Consider the following 23,913-nt stretch of genomic DNA (forward strand, 5'->3'; position numbering starts at 1 on the left):
TCCGCCAGGGCGCCAGGGGGCGCTCTCCGCCGCGCTGGGCCGCCCCGGGGCGGTCCCCGTCCCGTTCCCGGCGGACGCGATGGCGCGGATCACGCTGGAGGACCTGGAGCGGCTGGGCGACGAGTCCGCGGCCGCCGCCGGGGACGGCAGCGACAGCGAGGACGACCAGGAGGAGCAGGGACGGCTGTTCGCCCACTGGGAGGCCGTGGCCAGCACGCACCGAGTGAGCCTGCCCCGAGGTGAGCGCCGGGCCTGCCGGGGCTGACGGCACGGACCCGGACTCCTTCTGCGCTGCGGCCGGGGCGAGCCTCGTCTCTCGTGTGCTTTGCCTTGCAGACATGGCAGGCCCGATCGCCCAGATGGCCCGGCACAGCCAGGCTCGCGAGCCCGTGCCGTACGTCTCCCTCTCGCAGCACGGGAAGGTGAGGCCTGACCCTCTCCGCACTCCCGGCTTCTCGCCTGCTGCCCGCCCGTGGTGAGGCTGCCTCGGGTGCTGCCGCCAGCCCGGCGAGTAGGAAGAGCCTCTCCCCGGCAGGGAAGGTGCCTCGTGTCGGCGTGCGCACACCAGTCTCGCCGGGGTTCCTGCAGCGCCGCAGCCGGCATGGCACCTCTGGATCGGTGCAGTATTCTGCCGCTCCTGCACCTCCTCCTGTGTAGACTAGTGGCAGTGCTCAGCTTCCCGGGCTTTATTTTAAAAGTGGACAAGTCGTGCTGCTTACTCTGGTCTTCTGACTTCCAGCTGCCTCCTTTACCGGCCTATTCTCTTGCTGGGGTGGGCACATCTTAAGAAAGTGAACTTTCAGTTCAGAGCCTGCTCGCTGCCGTTCTCCAAACACCTTGTTGCATAGCTCGAAGTCCTGCTGGCTTTGCGTTTGTGCTGGTTATGTTGGCTGGTTGAGCAGGAGATTTCAGCTGGCGCAAGATAAAGATGTGTCTGTGGGGAACACAGGGCCTGTGACCCTGGCTGTCAGATGTGTTGTTATTTGCCACAACCTCCAACCCAAACATGGTGTCTTCTGCCTGAATATATTCCCTTCGTGCTGGCTACGTTGCACACTTACTCTCATCTCTTGCACGTAAGGGTGCTTCTGTGCTTTGAGAAATAACTGCTTGCCAGACTGGTTCTTATGTCTCTGCAGGCCTAGTTGGGCTTTCTACCAAGAAGACATCTGTCAATTGTCCTCTATATGAGAAGTGGTTAGCCAATTTCTTCTCGGCTGAGGTCCAACACTCCCTGTAAAACATGTCTGAGCATGTGGGTTGCGCAGCTCTGAACTGGGGCTTCACCACACTCCCTCTTTCCTTGTTCTGGGTCCCAGGGACTTAATCTGGCCTTTTCTCCACCTGTGTCAGTCCCAGGCAGGAATGGAGCCCCAAGACTTTGTGGAAACTGACAATCTTTTGTTTTCGTTGGCATCCTGTCTGTGCCTGAGGAGGATTCTTGGAGTGCGAGTGAGAAGAGCCGCTGCCTGACATCAGTGCTGAGGGAACTTTGGAGCTGGGGCTCTTAGGGACACGTTGCCAGGTTCAGGCAGATCACTAGTATTTGGTTGCTTCTCCTGAGGCTATAAGCCCTCATCCTCTTGGAGACAAGTGAATTATTATGCCACCTACAGCACTGTCAGCACTCAGCCCCCAGCTCAGTCAGGGTTCAGTTCCCCAGCTCACATTGCAGGGATCTGTTGCCACTGCGTCTCTGTGAAGCACCTTCCATATTTCTCTTGGCCAAGTGTCACCCAGAGTGGTGGTGCTTAGTATGAGGATCAGGCTGGCACAACCAGACTTCCTGGGCTGACTGGTTTATTGCAGGTGGTATGGCAGATGAGAGTTGCAAACAGAGTAGAGGGGCTGGTGGTTTCCTTGCTTGGAAAATGCTCTTGCTCTGCTCTGCTTTGCTTGGTGGGACAATGACAGACATGGCCCCAGCTAGAGTGTGAATGCCTAGTGTTTTGGGGCACTCTTCTTACTGGCATCCCACTGATGCACACAAGTGGGCCTGGTGCCTTCCTTCTGCCTTTGGTTTGGCTTTCAAGGTAGACACCTGATTTGGGTGGAGACACAACGAGGCTGCACCCAGCGTTGAGTCTTGTCACAGCTTCCTGTCTCCATCACTGCCAGCACAGCTGTGGAAGAGAGAAGTTTGGGAAGATGCCCTGAGCTCTTTGGAACAAGGTTGTCTCATGAGCAATTTGATCTGAGTGAAGAACGAGCTGAGAGCGGCAAGATAGGTGCTGGTTAAAACTTCCCAGCCTGTGTTTATATGTTACCTGTGGTCACAAACGTGCCATGAGCTGAGCTATGAACATACCCAGATGCAATTTCCCCACTTCCCTTGCCCCCGTTCTGTGTCAGGTTTGTCCAAAATACTGGACATTCTGTGTTGGAAGTAGAGATTTTGACCCATCCCACAAAATTCCACAGCTGGGTTCATGTCTCTTCTTCCTCCTGTCACTACTTGGTTTGGGAGAAGGATCTAAGGAGTTTTAATCCAGTCTTCACAACTCTTCTGGGTGCTAGAGCTCTTCTCCCACATTTTCCCTTCTACTGGGCAGGAATGTTTCTGTTATCCTCTGTGCACGCAGTGTTCCAGGGAAAAGGCACTGCACCTGAGAACAACATCAACCTTACTGGAGGCCTTTGGGTGCCTGGAATCAGGAACATCCTTGTGAGTAGGCTGGACAGAGACCTAAGAGGAACTGAAAGTCCTCTGCCCCTTGCTGAGGATGTGCTGCATTCCTCGGGCATGCCAGGAGCCTCCAGACCCCCTTGCACCTTGTCCCTTGTCTGTGCCTCTCTTTTTGCTGACTTCTGCTGACTTTTGCCCAGTGCTCATAAGTATCCTTGTGTGAGGTGTGTGTGATGCCAGCTCCCCTCACCTTCCTTGTCCTGCTCTGCCAACCACTGCCTAGCAGGGGCTCTCCTTTTGGCAGGCTCGTGTCTCCCTGCTTCTTGCCTGTCAGTGTTGGTTTCCCACCCAGCTGCTGCAGGGTTGTCAGTGTGCTTGACTCTGACTTGGCTTGTCTGTGGCCTGTTTCAGTGCGACGAAGTGGCCTACGAGGAGCGGCGGTACCCAGCTGGGAAGTGGGCCTGTGTCACCATGGGGGAGCCCCTGTATGAGCAGAGCATCTCCATGAGCTTCATGAAGCTCATGCGCTACATCTGCAAGGAGAACTCTGTAGGTGTGTGCAGGCAGGGGCTGGAGGGGCTGGCAGGCTGCACAGAGGGAGGGCTTTGCCACTGTCCATCTGGAGTGGGGAGGAGGGCTGCTGCTGCTGCTAACACACCTGTCTCACTGCCTGCCTACCTCTTTCCAGGTTGCCATCTGGGCATGACAATCCCAGTGCTCAACGAAATCCATCTGACCAAGGAGGGGACCAAGCTGGAACGTGAGGTCCTAACTGCCTATTATCTCCCAGGAGAGTTCCAGCAAAACCCCCCTGTTCCCATGGACCCCGAAATCCACATCACTGAGAGGGCACCGCTCCGGGTTATAACCAGGTGACCCCAGCACCAGAGATGTTTTCTCAGCTCAGCAGAGATGTATAAACTCCCTGCATGGCTGCTGTGGTTCCTTGGGCAGAGGGATGGGAGCTCTGGCTGTCGGAATGTGCTGGCTCTGTTGGTTATGCTGCTCCCTTTGCTGCAGGGTTTTCTATGGGATGACCACTGAGGAGACAATTCTGCGGGAGATCAGTCACTTCTGGGAGCTCTTGGGCTCCACAGACTCGGTGCTGCAGGAAACGTACATCGTGGCTTCTTACGAAAACCCCAGCATCCCTCAGCGCCGCAATGAGATCTGGTTCATCTGCCGGGCAGAGTGAGTCCCCTCTGTCACCGCAAGCCAGCGCGCGACTGGACCCGGTGTAGATGGCAGTTCTGACCCAAAGGAGACGGAGCACTTCCCAACCCGCTGCTCACCCACACAATGAGAGACCAAGAGACTGCAGGGTGGGTTTCCAGCCTGCCCTGCAAGGGTCCTGCCAGGGGAAATCCTGCCTAGTCTGCACTTCACCTGCCCCCACAGCTGAGGCTGGAGCTGGTACCACGGACAATCTCTAGAGCAAGCTCTTGATGGGAAGCACGTGGTGGGGGCTCATTAAGGCAGTAACCGTGTGGGCTTGTGCAGTGTGCTGGCCTGACCTGCACTGGGCTTGCAGAGCTGTGCCAGGGAGGCTGGTGGGCTGGTGGTGGACAGCATCACAAGGTGATGGTGTCTAGAAGGCAAATGACTGTGTACAAGATGTGGGGCTCTGTGTGGCCTCTGGCCTGCTTCCTGTGAGAATGGCTGCCTGTCCTGAACAGAGCCACTGAAATGCTGCTACAGAGACAGTTGGGTTCAAAGGGGAAAAGGGCTTGAATCCTGAATGTTTCCTGCTAGGGTGGTTCTCTTTGGACTGTTGGGTGCCTCCCTGTCTGTCACTCACCATTGCTCAGCCAGGACTGGGGCGCTGGCAGCCTTTGTCCATCCGTTCTGGGTGCTCTTTTGCAGAGATGCTGGAGCTGAGAGGGGCAGGTCCAGAGAGCAGCAGCGGCGACACCACTGCATGTTGTGTTGTGCATTGATCAGTGAGTTTCACATCCATGAATACTGTCATGCTTTCCTGGGGGAAGCTGGCAGTGCCAGCAGTAAATAAACCCAGCTCAAACCACTGCAGCTACAGAACACTGATGGTGGGGGTGGGGCGGGGGGCCCGGGTTGGCTTGGGAAGAGCCTTGCTGTCTCCTTCCTGGAGATGCTCCAGGCTGCAAAGCTGTGGCTAATTAGAAGGGCTCTAATCAGCCCAGGTTACAGCTTCCTGTTCAGCTAAGCACAGCCTCTGCGTTACTGCATAGGCTGCTTCCATTTCTGCTCCAAGAACTGTGGGCACACTCCCCTGCAGGTAAGGTGGTTTTCTGTTGGATGGGATCTGCCTAATTTTTCCCTGGTGCAGAAGGTGGATACTGTGGCTGTACTCCACGTGGACACCTGATCTTTGGGGGTGAGAATTCAAATGCAACTGCATGTCATGCTGGTTGGCTGCAGGAACTCGTGCCCTCCTGCAGGGACATGCTTAACATGTGGAGAGACTTGACTGCTTCTGACCCAGTTCCCACTGAGTTTCCTCGTGCTGTATGCCTTGCCACCTGCTGCTGTTGCTCAAAACTCCAGCTCAGGCCCTTTGGCCCTACACTGCAGCTGGGGGGTAGGAATGGCAGGAAGGCCTGGCCAGCTCTCTGGTCTCACTGCCCAGCAGCACAGGTGGCTGCTTGCCACTCCTTTCTCCAGTCAGATGCTGCTCACTGTCCTCTCCAGGCTGGCTTGCCCTCTGGCTGTGGGGAGCCTGGATGCCCAGCCTGTGGCTGTGGGGAGAGTGGGGCTGAGCACGATACACCCTTCTCTGCAAGGGAACTTGAGGCAGAGTCTGGGTAAGCACAGCAAGGGCTGACAGAAGTTTCCTGGCTATCTTGTGATACAGTTCTTGTTCGTGGGGCACTAAAGGCAATATGGACCTAGGAGAGGCAGCCTGCAGCACTGAGGGCTGATGTGGCAAGTGCTCCTCAGAGAAGTCATTATACCTGGATCAGCAGTGCTTAGCTCACTTTCTCTCCTCAGGAAAGAAGCAATTCCCTGAAGCTGGGATCAGGTGGCTCAGAATCGGTAGGATAGCATAGTCTGCTAGTGTGTGGGGGACAGAGATCCTTTCTCTTGCTATACATCAGCTGTTTTGCTTACCCTAAGCTTGCAGGTGGAAATAAAACTTCCTGTCTAGAGGGTGTTGAATAGGCTACCACTTCCTCTGAGGCTGCTTGGTCCCCAACCAAAACCAGAACAGCTTTTGGTGGCAGGAGGTGGTGGCTTTCCTATGAGAGGGGACTGGTCTGTGGTTACTGGCAAAGTTCCACAGCCACGTGCCCTGGGGAAACAGCTCTGTGGTCTCCCAGGAGGTGGCAATGGTGGGGGCTTCTGGTGCAGCACCAGGCTGGCACCGCCACGCAGGGCAGCAAGCACACTCCAATCCTGTGCCACAGGTTTTGCTGAGTAAAGGCTCCAGCATCCTCTGTGGTTTCCTCATGCTGTATGCCATGCTCAGGGCCATGTCTGATGGCGAGTCTTTCACACAGTACCAAAACCAGTATTTTGGAGGCTCAACAAACCGGCTGGAAAGCTGGTGTTCAGAGTGACAACTGCCAGAGCCGGTGGTGCAGGGCTGCAGCAGGTTCCACCAGAGGCATTGGGTCGGGCAGAGAGGCTCCAGTCTGGGCCATGCAGATGGCCAGACCAGCTCTTACTGCTGTGTCTTGTGTCCTGCAGAGGAGCAGCAAAGGAGCAGACAGCGTGCTGTGCATTGGGACTGTTGTGTCCAGCCCTCTGCCCGTAGCAGGGTGCGAAGCTCCTGGCTCCTCGCTGCCCCGGTGCCTTCACAGGGATTCTCACAGCGGTACAGAGCGGGAGCTTCTGCCATCAGTTTAACAAACAGCCCGGCTACAAGGAGCTCCTGGGCGGGAGGGGAGCTCCGTCGCCTCCTCGCTGCTCGGGGCACCCCGGAGGCGCTGGCGGGAGCAGAAGGGGTACGCAGGGGCTCCCGGCGCGACCCTCCCCGCCCCCCGTGCCGGCGGGGCTCTGCGGGGGATGGCGCCAGCGAGCCGTGAGCATCGAGCGCGGCGGCGGAGGCACGGGGGGCCGAGCCGGGCGCTGCCCGGGGGACCCCACTCCTCCCGACCCCGCCCGGTTTCCGGTGGCCGCCCCTCCTCCGGAACCCCTCCCGGCGGCGGCGGGCGGGGCGGCGGCGGCGGCATGGCTGGGGTCCGGCGGGCGCGCTGACCGGCGCGGAGGATGGCGGCGGTGCGGAGGATGGCGGCGGTGCGGGCACTGCTGGTGCTGGGTGAGTGCGGGCCGGGACAGCCACCCCAGCCTCCCCCGCCCCGGGCATGTGGGTCCTGCCGGCGGAGCTTCGCGCCTCCCCTCCCGTCCGTGGCTGGGCCGCACTGGGGCCGGCGGGTGGGGGTCCACGGCCGGCCCCGGGGGTGAAGGTGGTGCGGCCGTGTCCGGGGCCGAGCCTCCGGTGGTCCGCGCCCCCCTGGGTTCCCGTGAGCCCGGCGGCGATGGGGCCCGCTCGTGCCGCCGGACTCGGGCGCGGAGCGGGGGCTGTGTGAGGCCCCATCTGGTGCCCCCGGGGGCGGCCGCGCCCCCGCCCCGCGCAGCCCCGCTGTGCTGCGGGAGCCGCCGGGGCGCCTCGCCCGGCTCTCCTTCCTCGGCGTGCGCCGGCTCGCCCTGCCCGCCCGCCCGCTCCGAAGGGGGAGCGTCGTGCCGAAATCCACAGGGATGCAAATACGCCAGACATTGGCTGTCTGAGAGACGGCGAACAGGCGCCCCCGGAGCAGCGCGCTCCGGGGAGGGCTCCCGGACATCCCTTGAACGGGGCTTGGCTCCGACCCGCGCCCCTCCGGTTCCGTGGGCAGGGTTGACACCGGGAAGGCTGCGCGGAGCAGCGGGTGGTTTTCCTATGAATTCTGGTCAGATCAGAACCCGGAGAAAAAACAGTGGGCACGCGTTCGCACTCGTGGATATTGACCACCGGCCGCTGAGGGGGTTTTTTTTTGTCCCTTGCTGAGCGCATCTGGACGAGCCCTGTGCCCCGCCCCCCGTGCCACCCTCCCTGCCCGCTCCGAGCTCTGCGGCCCCTTGATTTTCCTGGCTGCTGCTTTTTAGTGTCCAGCTGCAGTGTCCTTCCCTCGCTCTGCTCCGTGGTGTTTCTCCCTACCGACCTAGCACCATTTTCCTTGTCTGAGGAGCCCAAGGTCTTGGCTGTGCATGAGAGCCGCAGGAGCTGTGAGCTGTCTTCCAGCCTGGCTTTGAAGGGTCCCACGGCTGCCCTATGCCACATCACCTCGTTTCTTCACTTAGGAACCTTGCAGAGAGGGAGGGTCCTATATTTTGCCAGTAGCTGTTTGCAGTCCCTTGTGTCTCACCGTGCACAGTTGCCAAGTTTGCTTTGCAGTTTCTGCTGTAAAATCAAGAGCAATCTTAGTTTAGCACCTGGGTAGAATACTGCCTCTGAGGGAAAGATATCTATAGCGCTGCTGCCCGTCCATATCTGGAGCCGTGGCTGAGCCCTGCTGCCAGGCGGCAAGTATTGTCCAATTTACAGCTGATAAGCACGAAAAGCAGCACTTACTTAGCTGATTAGCGCCGTGATTGCCGCTCGCCTTGGCAGCCTTCTGGGAAGGCCGTTTCTGGAGGGGGAGTGCATGCTTAGCTTGGACTCTGGTTTGAAGGCATAGGGCCCTTTGGACTTGCCACAGCATTCACTAACGTGCCAGCAGGCCACCACTGGCACCTGGGATGTGCAGACCTGCCTGTGAGGGCTGTCTGTCGCCTTTTCTGCCACTCTATAGTTGCTGGAGTTTCTGTGCTGCTCCAATCACATATATTCCTCCTTATTTCTCCTGCTGAGCAGGACCACATCGTACAGCATTGGGGGGAACATGCAGCTGTCCTGCTCACAGACACTGTAAAAAATTTCGGGTGCCATCAATGTAGCCAAAATGTGCAGTTTGATGTCTAGGTTTTATGGGCTAGTGGTAAGTTTTGTGGGCTGCAGGGCATTGTTTCTCTTTGCCTGTGGATGCTGTTTGGAAAGAGCACTGGAGAAAGACCTGGGAGGTGTGGAGTATCCATGGCTCACAGGTCCTTTGCCATGTATGTGTTCCAGAAGTGCTCGGTGCCTGGTCCCTCTTCCTCCACTTCCATTGTTCAGCGAAGCTGTGATCTTTCTGGAAGTGGCACTGCAGCATGCCAGATGTGCGCTGACTTCTGCTGGAACATGTGGTTGAAATGCTAGCAGAGGAAATATTTGCTGAGTCAACTTTCCTTTAAAGCAAAAAAAAAAAAACCCCAAAAACCCAAAAGGTCTATTTTATTCTGGAAATGCCTCCATGTCCTGTGTTGAGCTGTGTGTTTCTGTATGGCAGTGCTTTTCTTGTACTTGCTAGCAAGCCTGGTCTTAAAGAAGAAAATTTCTGAAAACAGGAATGATCTGATCCCCCTTGGGACTTGGCTGTGTTCAGACAGTGCTCTGGGCAGGCTGGAACCTCGATGTGGCAGGAGCTTCAAAGGCATGGCAACTCCATAGTTGTGGCCATGGGCGCTTCTTTGTCTGCACAGTGGGGTCCTGAACCGCTGGGAACTGGCACTGATCAGGGCGTTGTCGCGTTTAAAGATCCCTTAAAGATGTGCTCTGAGCTCTTAATTGACCTGGAGTGAGGCCATCTTCTAAAGGCAGATGGGCAGATGTTTAAACTGCAACAAGCACCTGCATTTAGTTGCATGCTGGGTGATGAATGTTCTTGCTGATAGGAGCACTTCCTCCCAGTCTGCTGAATCTCTGAGTGGATGGCGGCTCACATCTCCTAATTGCTCAGATGGGTTGGTCTCGCCTTGTTTGGCCAAAAGCTGGTCCGTGCTGCATCCAAGCAGACTGGCATGTGTGTCGTGGGAAGGCAGGATGCACTTTCTCTAAAGGCCATGGAGCCCAAGGGGAATGGAGGGGAGAAGGTAAGAAAGGGGGAGGAAGAGAAGAGCCTGGCCTTGGGGCAATGGACAAGAACACAGGGGCCAGTTTGGCTGTAAGTGATAAGGCACTTCAAAAAGATCTGAAGGCTGTGAGGCCTGGTTACAGGTATTTACTGGAGGATTTTTACACTAATGTTTTTCTTGCCTTCATTTCAATTCATCTGCTATTTAAGTTGCAAAGATCAAAGCTGTATTCCAGCAAGCACACGTGGACTAAAGTAAATAGCAGGACTTAGTACACCTCTTCCCAGTGAATAAACACTCTTTCCTCTCTGAACATTTTCAAGCATACCTCTCAGGCCTGGAATGCAAAATATTTCACATTAGCAGTGGGTGTTTCCACTGCTTTCGATATTTGGGAACTTGGAACAAATGCTTATTTAGAAGTGGACAGACTCGGGTACAAACATGCTCTTTGTGAAGGCAGTTGCTGCTGTGGTGTTTGGAGGGAAATTCCCTTGAGATTGGAGGACATGTAATTGTTTGTCCAGACCCCAAGGAAGAGTTCTCATTCTCCTAACATGAGCATTGGTCTCATGGGCTGGGACAGGCAGCTCTTTGGAGGCCTGGAGGGCAGCGAGACGAACAAGATGCTTGGCAGATGCACAGGAACATTCTTCTTGATGAGGTTTAAGTTGCACAAGGTGTTAGCTTTGGGTTTGGTGGGGTTTGCAGAGGCTGTGAACCAGCACAGTGGATTTTGCTGTGTAAGGGAAAGAGGCAGCCCCACCTTTGGCATGGCAGTACCTGCTGGAGAAGGCTGAGCATTTCCAAGGTGTGAGAAGGGCAACTGTGGTGTCTTTTACCTTTGTAAGAGATCAACTGCGTCTTTGGGAAGAGAGATGGAGAAATGATAATTTGACAGTTGGTAACCTGTTGTTTCCTGGGCTCAGTGTGTGTTTCAGCATGGCAGAGGTGTCAAGGTGGGTGGCCTGATTCCATGCCTTGCTCCTTGCCTGGAGGATATTGGGAGGTGGCATCCAAGAGCTACTTGTAAATGCTTTTAGTCTGTTGGAAGAGCAGATGTTGTATTGCACGAGGGGTTAAAGGGCTGTGCTGTGCCCGTAGCATACCTTGAGTGCTGCCTTGCCTGAAAGAAGTAGTCGTGCTGCTGGACACAGAAGGATTTGTTCTCTGACGCAGACCTGACGAGGAAGTGGGGGGGATGCTGCAGGTTTTCAGGCTTTTCATGTGGCCGCTGCTAGAGCAGCGGCCATTCCCTGGGCTTTGTCATGGTTTGGAGGCTCTGCACATGATTCATGTCTTGTTCCTGATGTCCTTGTGAGCTTTCAGCAGCCCAGAAATGTTGGGCTGTGGTTTTTAGGGAGGTTGTTCAGAGGGAGTTGCAAGTAAGGTGAGGGGCACTTGGGTTTTTCAGGAACTTTTTTGCTCGCTTCCTGATGCCAACACTGTTGAACCACAGCATATGGAAGCAAGCAAATGGATTTTTGATTCTGGAGGATGTGGCCTGTTCAGAGTCCTGCACTTCTACCTCCTTCGTCCTACCAGACGCTGTCAGGATCTTCTCTGCTGGTTGTGTTGGCTACCAGCTCTCTCCTTTGCCTTGCCTATCACAGTGGCTGCTTTCCTGCGCTGTTGTTGGGTGTTATGGGAAGGAGCAGTGTCAGGTCACCTCTGAAGTCACATAGGACCAGCAAATCCACCTTTGCAATGCAGTGGGAGCTGTTGTTTTTGCCATTTGGTTTAGAGTGGACAGCTGGTGTGCCTAAAAAAGGACCAGACTGAAGGAAGGATCATCTTTGTGGAGAAGACCATCTCCTGTTTTACTCTTCCTGTGCCTTCTGCATATATCACTGTGCAGGCAGTAGGAAGGAAAAGAGGCTTGCAAGGCGTGTCTTTGTATGGGTGTAAGTTGGTTTGGGAACTAGACCAGGGTCTTGCTTTGCAGGAGGCACACAGGTGTGTGTAGTCTCGGGGAATGAAGCACTGGAAGAACAGTTGTTTGGGGTCTCTTCTGGAAACAGGTGAAGGAGAAGGGCGAAGGCTGGTTGGAGTGAAACTCCTGTGGGCTCTTGAGGTTGGAGGCATATTCAGTGTTTTAAGCAGCTGCAGCTCTCCAGGTCCAGGCTGTGGATCCAGGTGCTGCTTGAATAGAGGTTGAATGGGTTTGTCCAGCGCTTCCTATTGCCTCTGCCTTCTCTGGCACGTTGCAACACAGTGAGGATGAGCCCATGCCACCCAGTCAAAGCAAGGACTCAATTTCTGGTCATTCCTTTGTTCCAGGGAAATACTTCACAGTAAGCACTGTTCTGTGTTTACCTGTGTCTCCTTTTAATCTGTGCAGCTCTTGCTGAGTAGCTGTGGAAGATCTTCAAGCCAAAACACAAGTGGTCTTTGTTTCAAAGCATCAATTTGTGTTGGCAGCCAGGTCTGCAGTGCATGTGCTTTTCATTGACTGCTGCTTCGGCTCCATTTCTCATTCCTGCCAGCTCTTTTTTAAACTTCATACAGAAATGTTTTTCCTGAGCTTAAAAGGCTGACCTGTACAGTGCTCCTAGTCTTAACTTAAGCCTTACCTTTTTCGGGGAAGTAGTCTCTGTCTGGTCACAGAATAGACTGCTTACCTCTGCTTTGAGAGATAACTAATACACACTGTCTGATCGGCAAAGAGAGAGGCAAGTGGGGGACTTCAGAGTGGTTTGCAAGTTTCTGAAAGCCTGGTCTGTGTGCCTGGGATGAGGAGTTTTAGTGTGCCTGCCCAGCCCTGACTTTTCCCAAGCTTGCTTGTCTTAGCAGTTTGGGAAAGTTGATGGGTGGGTGCTATTTTGATACCCTTTGCAGATTGTTACAGCCTGGGGCTGCTCCTTTTATTTGATCAGCTTTCAAAAATCCATCCTCTATTCTCTGATTTTAACCTCCTGAAATTGTTCTGCAAGGGCTTCTCTTGAAAATGCATTCTAATCCTTAAAAATTTTAAGTGCCATCCAGGCAAGGCCCATGCTGTAATTAAAACATTTCTGCTGGTAGTGAATGAATGAATGAATGCCGAGGTGTTCAGGTGCCCCAGAGAGCAGAATGAAAACCTTCCAGGTCCAACTGCAGAATTCAGGATGGAACAGTGAGGAACACTCGTGAACTCCTGTCTCCCTGCACAGGGGGTGCACATAGGTTATGTGTCAGGAGAGGGGGCATGGCTGGTTTTACCTGATGATTCCTCCTGTGAGGTGGTGCTTGCCAGTGGGATACCAATGGCCTGTCTTCTCCCTATCAAATTAGGCTCTGACTCGAATGGAGCGGGCAGGAATTTTGGCATCTGTGAACTGGAGTGTGCACAGGGCCCCTGAGTGTGCATGAATTGAATCCACGGCTGTCAGGTGGTCTGCACCTCTGTGAGGCTGGGATGTCTTGGATTGATGGTCGTATTGTGCAGGATGATGAATGAGGAAAACTGATACAAGCAGATTCCTGTCTGGAGGGTGGTGTGACACATTTGATTTCAGGGCATGAACCTTCCCTCTCTGGAAAACAAGATGTTGCATGCTGGGAGAAAGCAATGATGTAGGGTTGCTGTCTGTGCTGGGACCTGGTGCAGAAAGGGGCTGGGGTTTAAGTGAGTGAGGATTACAAGTTTCTTTGTATTTCAGCCCCTGGTTGACCTGTGTTCAGTTCCTAGGTGACTTTTGTCCTCTAAGACGGCAGTATCTGAGAGCGCTGTGCACTCAGACCTCGGTGCTAATGATGGATGTTTGCAGCTCTAAGATGACAGGCTTTATAACTTTTCCTCTCCTGTGATGCTGTTGTGAAATGAGGTTTGTCCCAGCAGCAGGATTTTACACTTTGATGCAGTTCAGGCCACCCTGAAGAGCAGCCAAGACTGCACCCTTGCTGCTGTTGATTTGGGCAGACTGGCAGGTTGGCTCTGCCCTCTGTCACCCCAGAAGAAAGCCAGACAGGGCTGTCCCCAGAGCCATGGCATGTGGAGGCCACGTCCCATTCTGGCTGCAGAGGGGAGGCTCGTGTGCCTCTGGGCAGCTTTCTGTGAGTGATGCTGGCACAAGATAGTCACGGTATTGCTTAAGACCAGCTATAAATGCTCTCCTCCTTGCAGTTGCTCATTGGCTTCTTTGGGAGCACAAAGGCTTCCTTTGATTCCAACCATACAGTGGCTGTCCAAATGGTTAAGGGCAGGACAAGCTGCGGCTTGCAAGTGCCTTTATTGCTCTCCACTGCAGCGTGCTTTGGTGTGTGTCCTGGCTCTGCTGGGGCAGCCCATCACTCCTGTGGCACGGAGCTGCTCCATGCTGCTGGCTCTGTTGAAGTCACTGGCAGTGCCTGGGTCGCTGGGAAGCTTTCATGGGAGAAAAGATCATTAATTTTGTCTTTCCCAGCAAGGACAAGACCAGAGAGAATAAAGCCAGACAGTCTTGTAGGGTGCCACAAAGGGCAGTGCATCTGGTTTTCCTTAACCATTCATGGGAACGTAGATGGGCTTATGCTGCTGAGGTCAAGTCATGCAGTTGCCTTTGCAGTGGGACCAACACCAAAAGTCTCCTTCAGCAGTTGAAAGAATTGTGCAAATTGTCTTGGACCAAAAAAAACCCAAAGCTTCTCATGAGTTACCTGATGTTCTTTGTTCCTATCCATCCATACTGCTTGCTGTAAACACCATGAGCCTGGCACACATCTGAGCACCTGGCAGGTGCTATGGGAGTGGCCAGTTCCTGGGCTGAGACTTCTTCTGTAGCAGTGAGATCTTGTTGTGTGATCATTCTTTCCTCCAGCTAGGTTGGAGCAGTTCTTTATCCACCATATTCCAAGCAAGAGCTGAGCGACAAAGGCAACACATCTGATTTTTTCTTTTCCTCTGTTAACTCTTGATGGCTCTCCCTGCATGTTGTGTGTGTACTTGCAGCCTTCAGATGTGTAAGTGGAGGAGCTACTTGCTGGCCCTCACCAGCACTGACCCTCCTGCTCCAGTCCTGCCTGTGTCTTGCTGCCTTTTTCTGGCTCAAATACAGCTGTTCCTTTTCCAGCTGTGCCTCCTATCTCCACCTCTTCCTGATTCCTCTTCTGTAGCTAGACCTGCCACAGCATGCCACACACCCCCTTCTCAGACTTTGCTGTTGCTTGGTTTCTCTCCAGTGCCTGCCTCTGGGCACTGCTGCTTTCCCAGGTGTGGCTATGGCTTCCTTCTGCCATCATGAGCTTGCCTTTGTCTCCTTGAGCCAGGCCTCCAGTTCACAGCAGGTGGTGAGAAATCAGAGCAGAGCTGGGGCTGGGCTGCTGAGATGTTCAGGTGGTTCTTGGAAATCATGAGGCTTTCTGCATAAGGATTCTTCTGCTCAGCTAAAGGATAGTCTCAAAGCCATGTGGCCTGAAGCAGAAAGCATTAATCTGAATGGTTAACATTTTGGCAAGGAAATAACAAAGACTGTCATACTGGGCATCCTTCACCATCATGTTTTGTTTCTGTGGCCTTGCTGGGATTTGGCCCTGCCTGTCATTGGCTGGAGATGCATTCCTGCAGACAAAGGCCTGCCGTGGGTTTGATGAAGCAGTCCATTATACCTGGGTTGCTGAGTGGCCACACTGAGCAGCCAGGCAGCTGCAGGTATCTCAGCACAGCTTCTTGCTCTCCAGGACCTGGATGTTGAGTGTCTGTTGCCACTGTTTGTGTGCTTCCTTGGCATTTGGTTGCTTAGGACGTCCAGGTACTCTCTGCACTGGTGGCTTTGTGGCTGTCCAGTAACAACAGATACATTTCCAGATACATTGGAAATCAGCTTTTCTGCTGCAATGGGGAAAAACACTTACTTTTCAAGGAGATCTGGTTAGTATGAATTTCTGTCTCAGTGAGTCTGTTATAGTCGAGCTTTTCTTTAATTTGATGCTGGGGCTTAGCATTAGATTTATCTGTAGCAAACATTCCGCCTAGTTATCGATTTGTAAAATATTCCAGAAAGTGCCCTGCTGCATCTTCTTCCCACTCAGTGACTTTTTTCCATTTTTAGCTGAGGTAATGTAGGAAAGTCTCATAGAGAAGCTACCTCTTAATTAATATTGCATGAGCAGAAGAAAATATTAGCTTCTCCATCTGTTCTCCTATTTTTGTGGCTTTTAATATAGATTCATAAATGGCTTTAATGAAGATAAACAAGGAACTGTTCTTTTCTGTGCCCTCTTTGCTTTCAGAGGTGATACTGCAGGCCCAGCCTCCCTGGTGATGTTTCTTCCAGGAGGTAGGTCCTGGACAACAGCGCTTCCCTGCACAGTCGTAAATGATGATTGTGAAATGGGGCTGATCTTCAGCTTTCTAGCAATTAAAAGAGGAGGATCTAGGAGAAATCTGCAGACCTGTAGGACATAGCTGGAGACAGATATGGGGATGGTGCTTTGTAACCAAAAAGAAGCCAGTGCCACACAGATGGAAAATGGATGTACAGTGCACAGCAGGCAGTGTTCATGAACGAGTGTTCCTGAAACGCTCAGGAGGGTTGGCACAGAAATCCCAAGAACCCAGCAGGGCAACCAGTCCATCCTCCTCAAGCTTCAGAGGCAGCCAGAGGTCAAAACCCAGGAGTCCAGAGCCCGTATAAATAGAAGGGGCACTGATGCAGCTGATGGAGTGAGGCCTATTTCCTCAGTGCTTTTTTGCAGCAATTTTTAGTTTGCACCACTGTGGTGGCTGCTAGGAGAAGTGAGTGCCTCTCCTGGGAGCTTCTTTCCTTCCTGTGGGAGGGGAGCAAGCAGGTTAAACCTTCAGTAAACCAAGTGGTGAAGCAGGATGCTCCAGAGACTCACCTCGAGTGAGACCCACAATGCAGCTGTGCTCTGTGGGGAGCCCAGCAGTAGGATTGCCCCCGATCTAGTGTTGTGTTGTGGCATTTCCCAGTCTCCATGACTTCTCCTTGTTCCTGGGAAGGCGGAGTGGCTGGGTGCATGCTTGTGGGTGGGCTATACAGAGGCAGCAGCAGGAAGGAGTGCACAACTGAATGCCTGCAGCAGTTGCCAGAGCACGGATGTCGTTTTCAGGACCGTGGCACTGGATGAACCATTTCTCCCATGAGCTGTAAGCTGTCTGGAGAGCTTGGCCAGCTGGATCTTCATGGCAAATCCATCTGAGTCTCTACAGGCATATAACTAAGGGAAACTTAGCTGTAAATATACTGACATGACCTGGAGAGAGATTTAAAATATTTATCCTAGAGCAGAGCTTGGGATATAAATAAGCTCCCTGTCTGTTTCCCTGCACGCAAGGCTCAGAAGTGCAGCTGTCCCTTTGTCCCCAGCTCTCAGAGACCTCTTTGGGACCAGCAAGTTGCTTATGGGTGGGCTTGAAGTCCATAGAGATGGTGTAAACATACAGCTGTCAGCAAAACGGAGCGGGTATTTGCAGTAGTGTAGATGTGAATTTTTGACTGCAGCTTCTGTCCCCTCATTACCCCTACAGCTGCTGGCCCTGCTCTGTTGCTCTCGGGGTGTTTGTGGAGTTTGTGGGTGAGCCATATCTTGGGTAAGGTTGTAACCCTCACACTTGGCCCCCTGAGCAAGCATGATTTGCAAGATGTCCAGACCAAGCATATCCAAAGGGAAGCACAGGTTTGGGTGGTTCTGGGGAGGTTTTCTTCCTTCCAGTGGGTTTGGTGGCAGCATGCAGAGAAGCAGCTCACTCAAGCACTTTCAATGGCAAATAGGCTTCATTTTCCAACAAACGCTCCTGGGAGGGCAAGAAGGGCTTGCTGGCAGGAGTGCCCCATGGCCAGTGCAGCCTTGGTGACCTCGCTGCACGGAGAGGAGCTGGCTCTGAGCAGCAGCTTTGTCTTCGATGGCGCATTGCTGAAGCAGCGGGCTTTGCTTGCAGGCCTCGTGTGCACACTGCTCCTCCTCGCACTGCTTCCCTTGCCCTGGCCTCTTCCCACCCCCACCCCCACGCCCTTTTGTCTTTACGGCCTGAGCTTCCATTCTCTGGAGCGGCTGGCTGGGGCTCCTATTTGCTGAAGGGAAGTGCCAGACAGTTTTATGGAGCTTCTTCTGTTTTTTCCTGTCATCTGGAACGGTGTTTCGGCTGCAACAGGAAAAACGTGGAGCCCTGGCCAGCAGCTCCATCCACACACACAGTGCTGTTATGGGGGAATCCCTCTTGGCTGGGCTTGGGATGGCAGGAACAACATCAGACTTTGGCCCTCAGCCTGAGCACAAGGAGGTGAAGATGGGTTGGCAAGTACTGGTGTGATACCTGGACGTGCTGGCCCCAGCTGCCATGGGATGATCTCTGAGCCGCACAGACCCTGTGGGTGCAGCAATGCAGCCTTGCTGCCACTGGGCCTTGCTCCAGCCCCGGGGCAAGGAGCACTGAGCCAGCTCTGTCACAGCTCTTCCCTGCTGGCAGGACCTGCCTGCCTGCTCAACACCGCCTGGGCTGTCCTCTGCCACCAGAGGAGTTTTGCTTAGTAAAGGCCTTTGCATTCTCACATGGCCCATGCTTAAATTGTGGGGGAAGCATCATCCCTCAAGGCCACTGCATGGGAAGCATGTGTCTCAGCCTGGTTCCACTTGGCATCTGTCTACTGTGTTTCCTTTAGTGGGAGAAAAGCGCAGTACCTCTGCTGTGCTGGCCAGAGAGCTTTGCCTTCAGATCACTGTGTCTCCTGTCAGCAGCAAACATCAGGTGTTTATGAGGAAAGCAGGGAATTGCTCAAGGGCTCAGAGCAAGCCTGGGAGTTGGCTGGCAAGACTGGTGCGTGCAGCAAGTCTGTCAGTGGTGCTGAGTCGCCCTTGAACCATTTGTGTTTCTCACTGGAGCTTGGCAGTGCAGCTGGCAATGTCTGCTCAGGAGCCTTTGGCTGATGCCTCATTAAAGATGGTTTCATTGAGCCAGCAGGATTCCCATCTCCTGTGCTGGGCTTGAGGCCTCCTGTCTCACTTGTTCCTCTGTCTCTGTTTATCTGCTACAAAGATGTTGTCCTGGGAGTTCCATGGCCACCGCTGCCTGTGGTGTCCAGCAGGCAGGTATGGGCCCACTTGCTCAGCCAAAGCAAGCTTCCTTCTCCACAGGCCAGGGGCCAAGTGGTGCTGCCAGCACGCAGCTGTGCCCTGAGCATTTGGGCAGGAGAAGCGGTGATCTGGCTGCTAACTCTGCCCTCTTCCTCTCTCGGCTCCATGACTGCAGCACTGCACTCATGGCTTGGGCTGGTTCTCCGGGCTGGCTGCTCAGAAAGGGGATCTGGGCTTCTCTTAGGGGCCTGGGACCACACAGTGACCCAAAAGAATAGCATCCTTTCCCTGGTGCAGTGTCCTCCAGAGATGCCCACGTGCCCTCTTGCAGCGGGTGCCAGGAGCACGGGCACAGCAGAGCATGGCTTGGAGCACTGTCAATGTGCTCCCAAGGCAGACAGGCAACTCCTGCAGCTCCAAGGCCAGTTGTTCTGGTTCAGCAGCCCCAGCAGTTTCAGGGAGTCAAGGAGCTTGGCTACCTTGGGGAGTTCCCTCTCCTGCTCCAGCTTTTTCCTGTTTGAACGAGGTGCTGAGATGTTGGGAGAAACTGTGGGGCAAAACTCATCTTGCAGTTCAGCCCAGACAAATTCTCCATAAAGACCACTAGCAAGTCCCACAGCCTCGGGGACAAACTGAGCAACGCGGTGTCTGCCCCACCAGATCAGGTCAGCCTGCAGTGGGGTGTTGGTTAACAGCAGCCCTGCTTGGCTGGGGAATGAGCAGGAACCTCCCAAAATACTCCCATTGCTCTGTGGCTGCAGAGCAGCACCCCTGTTTGCTGTTCTTACCTCACTTCCCACCCAGCTGCCCCTGCCTGCAGAGGGTATCATCACATTCTGCTGCTTTGGTTTGGCTGCTGCCTGGCTTTGGGCACACAGGAGGGCAGGGTCTCTGCTCACTGCTGGTGTAAAAGTGAAGGCAGGGAGCTCCTTTGGCAGAGTTAGGAAACTGAGCTTGGGATGGTCTTGGGAGGAGCAAGCCTTTGGGATGTGTGGCTGGGGAGGGGACTGGGATTTGCAGGGTCTGGGCTGGGCGAGTAGGATGGGCAGCATGAGGAACAGAGGCAGGGAAGCCTCCAGCTAGTTTGAACCGGGCGAGCGAGTGTGGTCAGTGATGGGATAGCCTGGCTATCCTGACGTGCTGGCAGCTGTCAAGAGTCTGCAGCTGGTTTCCTGGGCTCCCTGTCCTTGTGCTGAGCCTTTTTGTCAGTTCTAATGGCCTTTTCTCCTGCAGCAGATGTGTGAGCAGTACCTGCCTGCCTCGGGATGGAGCTGTGTGCAGCAGAGGCTGCCCTGCTGTGTGTGGCAGTGAGCTCTTCCCAGGCCCAGCTGTACCCCAGCACGGCACTGCCAGCACTGCCTTAGCCTCTGCTCAAGCAATTGATTCACAGTGTTCAAACCCCTGTGGCTTTCTTCTGGTTTCTTGTGATAATTGCTCAGAAACTGGGCTTGGCCATTCCCAAGTATGGGATCCTGGGCCTGGAAGGGCAGGGATACCCCACAGCTTGCAGCCTCTGAACAGTAATGGGAATTGTGCTAAGTGGTTGCCGCTTTTTCCCCTTTTCCTTTTTTACTTTGTTTTTTCCCATTCTTAAGCTTGGTTTGAAGGGCAGAATTGGCTTCTCGGTATTTCCTTGGTTGTGCTCCACGCAGAAAGCAGTGGAGAGAGGTGCTGTGGGGCACCTGGAGAGAGCTCAGTGGTGGTGTGCAGGTATCATGTCTCTTGCAAATCTGGAGTGAACTGCCACAAAAGGCAGAGGTTCAGTGGTCACCTGAGCAAACTCACACTCTCACTGGTGGATCCAGGCATGTGATACAGCCACAGGGGCAAAGAGATGATATTTTCCCAAGTTCCCAATCATCTTGATCCACCCCAGTATGACCAGGAGCTCCTAGGTGCTGGTCCAGTTCCTCCTGGCTCAGGAAGCCAAAGCCACTCTAGCAGAGCATTTCTTGGAAATGCTGCTTTGTGCCCACAATTGCTTTCCTGGGTGCAGAGTGAGTTTTTGTTTTTGCTTTAACTGGAACGGGAAAAGATGTTGTTTTGAAAACCTTATATGATGAGTGCCCAAAGACTTTCCAGATGTTGGGCTGCTCGCGGTGTTCAGAGCTCCTTGCGTGAATCAAACCATTTCCATCTGGACTGGTGGTTTATTGCAGCTCTGCCCATCTGAGAGGCTTTCTCGACTGGAACCTCTTGCATGGAGGAACATGCTGGCTGGAAATAATTTGGGGATGCAAATATTTCTGGGTGTTTGACTTGGCTGCCGTTCCGGCGGTATCTGCTAAGCAGTGGAAGAGGCTGTGTGTGGAGCAGGCATGCTCCCAGCAGCTGCTTTCTGTGGCTGTAGGGGCCAGCCCAGGAGGCAGGGGGTAGCTCATGTTACTGAGGATTCATGATTTTCCTTGCTTGCTTCTATGGCTTCAGCTGGCGCAAGGAGGGGAGGAAAAGCTGACCCATGTGTTGCTCCCGGTTCTGGCATGCCAAAAATCTGCTTTTATATGAGCATGTTCATAATGAACTGTGCCAGGAAACACATGGTTTGCTCGAGACATGAATGGGAGGTCTGTATGGGGCCCTGTGCTCACTGAGAGCCTCGCAGGGACAAAGAGCAGATGCCGCCGTGCACTGCTTGCTCTGTGGCAGTCTGCGTCCTGTGGGCTGCGGTGGATGGGGAGCAGAAGATGGGATCAAGGGGTACAAAGTGCTTGGCTGGTCCAGTGGTGGCAGAGAGGACAGGACAGGAGGCCAGGTGAGTGGTTTTACTTCGTGCTGCTCTTTGTGGCTCTCCTGGTCTGGAGGGGGCTGGCTTGCTGCTCTAGAGATGTAGCTGTTTGCAGTGAAGGCTGGGTTGGAAGGAGCCCAGGAACTGCAGGCAAGCAAAGTGCTGCTAATAGCTTAGGATGACAATTGTGGATGGGGATGAGAGAGAACAGGAGAGATAGATGAAGCCCATTGGGTCCCAGGTATCATGTGGACAGAGGGGCTGTGCAAGCTGTGCCTGGCTGCAGCAGGAAGAAAAGGCTGTCAGGGGAGAGTTGCAGTCCTGAGCATTAGCAGCACTTCAGTGTTGCTCCCTTGCAGGAAGTGCTGCCAAGTCTGCATGGGCTGAGCTGCCAGTGAGCAGTGCACACCCAGCACATGAGGAGTTAAACCTGCCTGCAGGCAGTGGAGCCTTGTTCTGACAGAGGGCTCAGCGAGTCCTCTGGACCAGCAAGCTCAGGATGCTCTAGCTCAGTGATTTCATTGCCCAGCCTTTGGAAGCAAGCCAGGGCTTGAACGCAGAGTTTGCTGCTCTTTGATCCAAGAGTGGCTCAAAGCAAAGCCTAAGCACTGGAGTCATTCCCGAGGACTTGGCAACTGAAGGAATTGCTGCCTGCAGACAATGGTGTTTAAGTTGCTCCTAAAGACAAGACCTGTTCGATAACGCTTTCTGGGAGCGTGTTACTGAAACATGTGAGAGGCCATAACACCATCCTTGCTGTGCCTTTTGTGGCCTTGGGATGGAGCACAGGTCATGGTCTTTTCTGAAAATGTGCCTATGGTTGCCTTTGACAGCACACTTCTGCTGTGTCTTTCTCAGAGAACACAGTGATAAATCAGTCCTGTGTTTGGGACATAGGACCTGAGTGTGAGCTTCTGTCTCTTCTGCTCTTTTCCTGCAGGGGCTGTCTTTCTTGTGGCCCTTAGCTCTGCCCCTGGGCTTGCAGGGAGCCAAGTCATCCTCCAAGCTGTGGTTCTGGTTTGTTGGTTTTGCTTGGGGTTAGCAGCAGCTAAAGATGCTGCTGAGGGATGCAGTGGCAGCTTCAAAGCAATGTTCTGCCTGTGTCTGCCTTGCCTTGTTACAGGTTTACAGAGCTGTGGCACTGCAATACGAGTGAGTGCATTAGCTCACCCAAATCCTCCTTTTCCTTAGTGGTTTCTCATCAAAGAGCAATAGCCTTTGCAGAGGCTTTGTTTCTTTGGTGGTCTGAGCAATGGCAGGGGCAGAAGCATAAAGGTCACAGTGTGGATATGGTGGGGTGGTGATGTGTTGGGAATGGATTCCAAGGGGTCTAAAAGCTGTCGCTGCCACCTTGCTTTGCTGAGGTTTGTTAACTAGCTGACATATCCAGAGTTGGTAGCTGAGTTAAAAAGTGGTGAAAAGGTCTCTTAAACCTGGTCTTTCAGTCTGAGTCTGAAGTGCTGCAGGCTGGGGATAGATTGAGGCTACTCCTGCTGTTCACCTCAGGTTAGTGGTGGGGTCTAGGGTATCTCTGGCCAGGTCACCCTTCTCTCTCCCAGCTGTATCCCTGGACTCCATTCTGCAGGAAAGTGCATTGTGTGTGATTGCTGCAAGGTGCCCAGGACCTTCCCTTAGGGAACTGCTGTGCTCCACAGGTGCTGCAAAGGGCCCTGCAGGTTTGGGGAGCCAGGGGGAGCAGGCTTCCCACCTGTGTCCTGCAGCAGTGCCTTCCCAGGGAACATGGCATCTTTGCTAACTATTAATGAAGATGGACAGGGAACAAATGTTTAGCAGTGTGTTACCAAGCTCTCTGTCTCATTAGGTGCTGAGCTGGTGGTGCAAATACATTCAGCTCCCACCTCAGGTCTGAGACTTGCACGCTTGTTGTACAGCCCCAGGAAGAGCTGGCTCCACAGTGGAGCTGGGACAGCTGTGAGCTCCTTGCTCTGACATGGGAGAATGTGACGTCCACTCTGCTTTCAGAGGCCAGACAGATGCTGGCCAGCCATGTCCTCTGCCAGAACAGCTGGCTGGGCCAGTTTTTGCAGCTGGCTGCTCCCATTGCATCCTGGTACTTCTGGGTCTTAGTTTTGTTTGTTTCCTGTAAGCCAGGTGTCCCCCTCCATAGCTGAGGCAGGGCTGAGGCCTCCTGCTGGCAGGGGAGAAGAGGAAGAGGATGGTTCCCTTTTGGGGAGAAAGGATGGATGCCATTTGGGTGCTCTGGGCTTTGCTGTCCTGGGCACTGGAGATGAATTGCAGATCCTCTAAACTGCTGTTCCAGGTGCAGAGCATTAAAGGAATTGCCTTGCACATCTGGCTGAGCTGACCCAGGGTGGATTTTGCTGAAGTGCTCCTGGAAGCAAGTCTGCAGAATAACGCTCCTGGGGCCTGGCTGGAGAGTGGGGCTGGGCTAGAAGCTGCAGAAGCACCGCAATGCTGGGCTTGCTTTCCAAACCAGGAAACCTTATACTTGCACAAAGCCCTCTCCCAAATCCCATTCCCATGCTTTTAGTTCCTCGTTTGGTTGCAAGCAGTTTTGGGATTACTCATATCCTGTGGTGTCTTAGAGGTTGGTAAACTCTTGGGTACGAAGTGAAATAGATCCTTTCCTTTTCCCTTTCTGTCTTTTGACCAGAGCTCTTTTAGTTTGGAGGAGCTGGTGCCCAGGAGCTGTGCACTG

At 53.8% G+C, this 23,913-nt stretch overlaps 2 protein-coding genes across 5 annotated transcripts in view; both read left to right on the forward strand.

Annotated features, from left to right (window-relative positions):
• Positions 1–23: 23 nt before the first annotated feature.
• Positions 24–4,650, forward strand: LOC104696645 (heme-binding protein 1-like). 2 transcript variants are annotated; one of them, XM_039569737.1, is made up of 5 exons: positions 24–239; positions 337–422; positions 3,038–3,179; positions 3,315–3,498; positions 3,647–4,650. In XM_039569737.1, exons 1-5 carry the CDS (start codon positions 80–82, stop codon positions 3,819–3,821), a joined length of 747 nt encoding a protein of 248 aa, XP_039425671.1. In that variant the 5' UTR covers positions 24–79; the 3' UTR covers positions 3,822–4,650. The 2 variants fall into 2 exon arrangements, with proteins under 2 accessions (XP_039425671.1, XP_020440729.2); XM_020585140.2 differs by lacking the exon at positions 24–239 and having other exon boundaries at positions 246–772.
• Positions 4,651–6,786: 2,136 nt separating this feature from the next.
• PTK7 (protein tyrosine kinase 7 (inactive)) overlaps positions 6,787–23,913 on the forward strand; it is a 35,627-nt gene continuing 18,500 nt past the window's right edge. For 2 of the 3 annotated variants that reach the window (XM_019292838.2, XM_019292839.2), the window contains exon 1: positions 21,164–21,260. In XM_019292838.2, coding sequence (XP_019148383.1) covers positions 21,179–21,260 — 82 coding nt within the window. In that variant the 5' untranslated portion in view covers positions 21,164–21,178. Of the gene's footprint in view, positions 6,864–21,163; positions 21,261–23,913 lie in introns of those variants that run through there. The other variant, XM_039569317.1, reaches the window with a different exon arrangement.

This window comes from Corvus cornix, chromosome 3 (genome assembly GCF_000738735.6).
Source record: "Corvus cornix cornix isolate S_Up_H32 chromosome 3, ASM73873v5, whole genome shotgun sequence".
Lineage (NCBI taxonomy): Eukaryota > Metazoa > Chordata > Aves > Passeriformes > Corvidae > Corvus > Corvus cornix.

What these genes read in the sequence shown, in the direction of transcription:
- LOC104696645 (XM_039569737.1), top strand. Translation starts at nt 80, where the DNA reads ATGGCGCGGATCACGCTGGAGGACCTGGAGCGGCTGGGCGACGAGTCC. An exon ending in CCCTCTCGCAGCACGGGAAG is followed by an intron (nt 423 to 3,037) that starts GTGAGGCCTGAC and finishes GGCCTGTTTCAG; the next exon opens with TGCGACGAAGTGGCCTACGA. An exon ending in CTGCAAGGAGAACTCTGTAG is followed by an intron (nt 3,180 to 3,314) that starts GTGTGTGCAGGC and finishes ACCTCTTTCCAG; the next exon opens with GTTGCCATCTGGGCATGACA.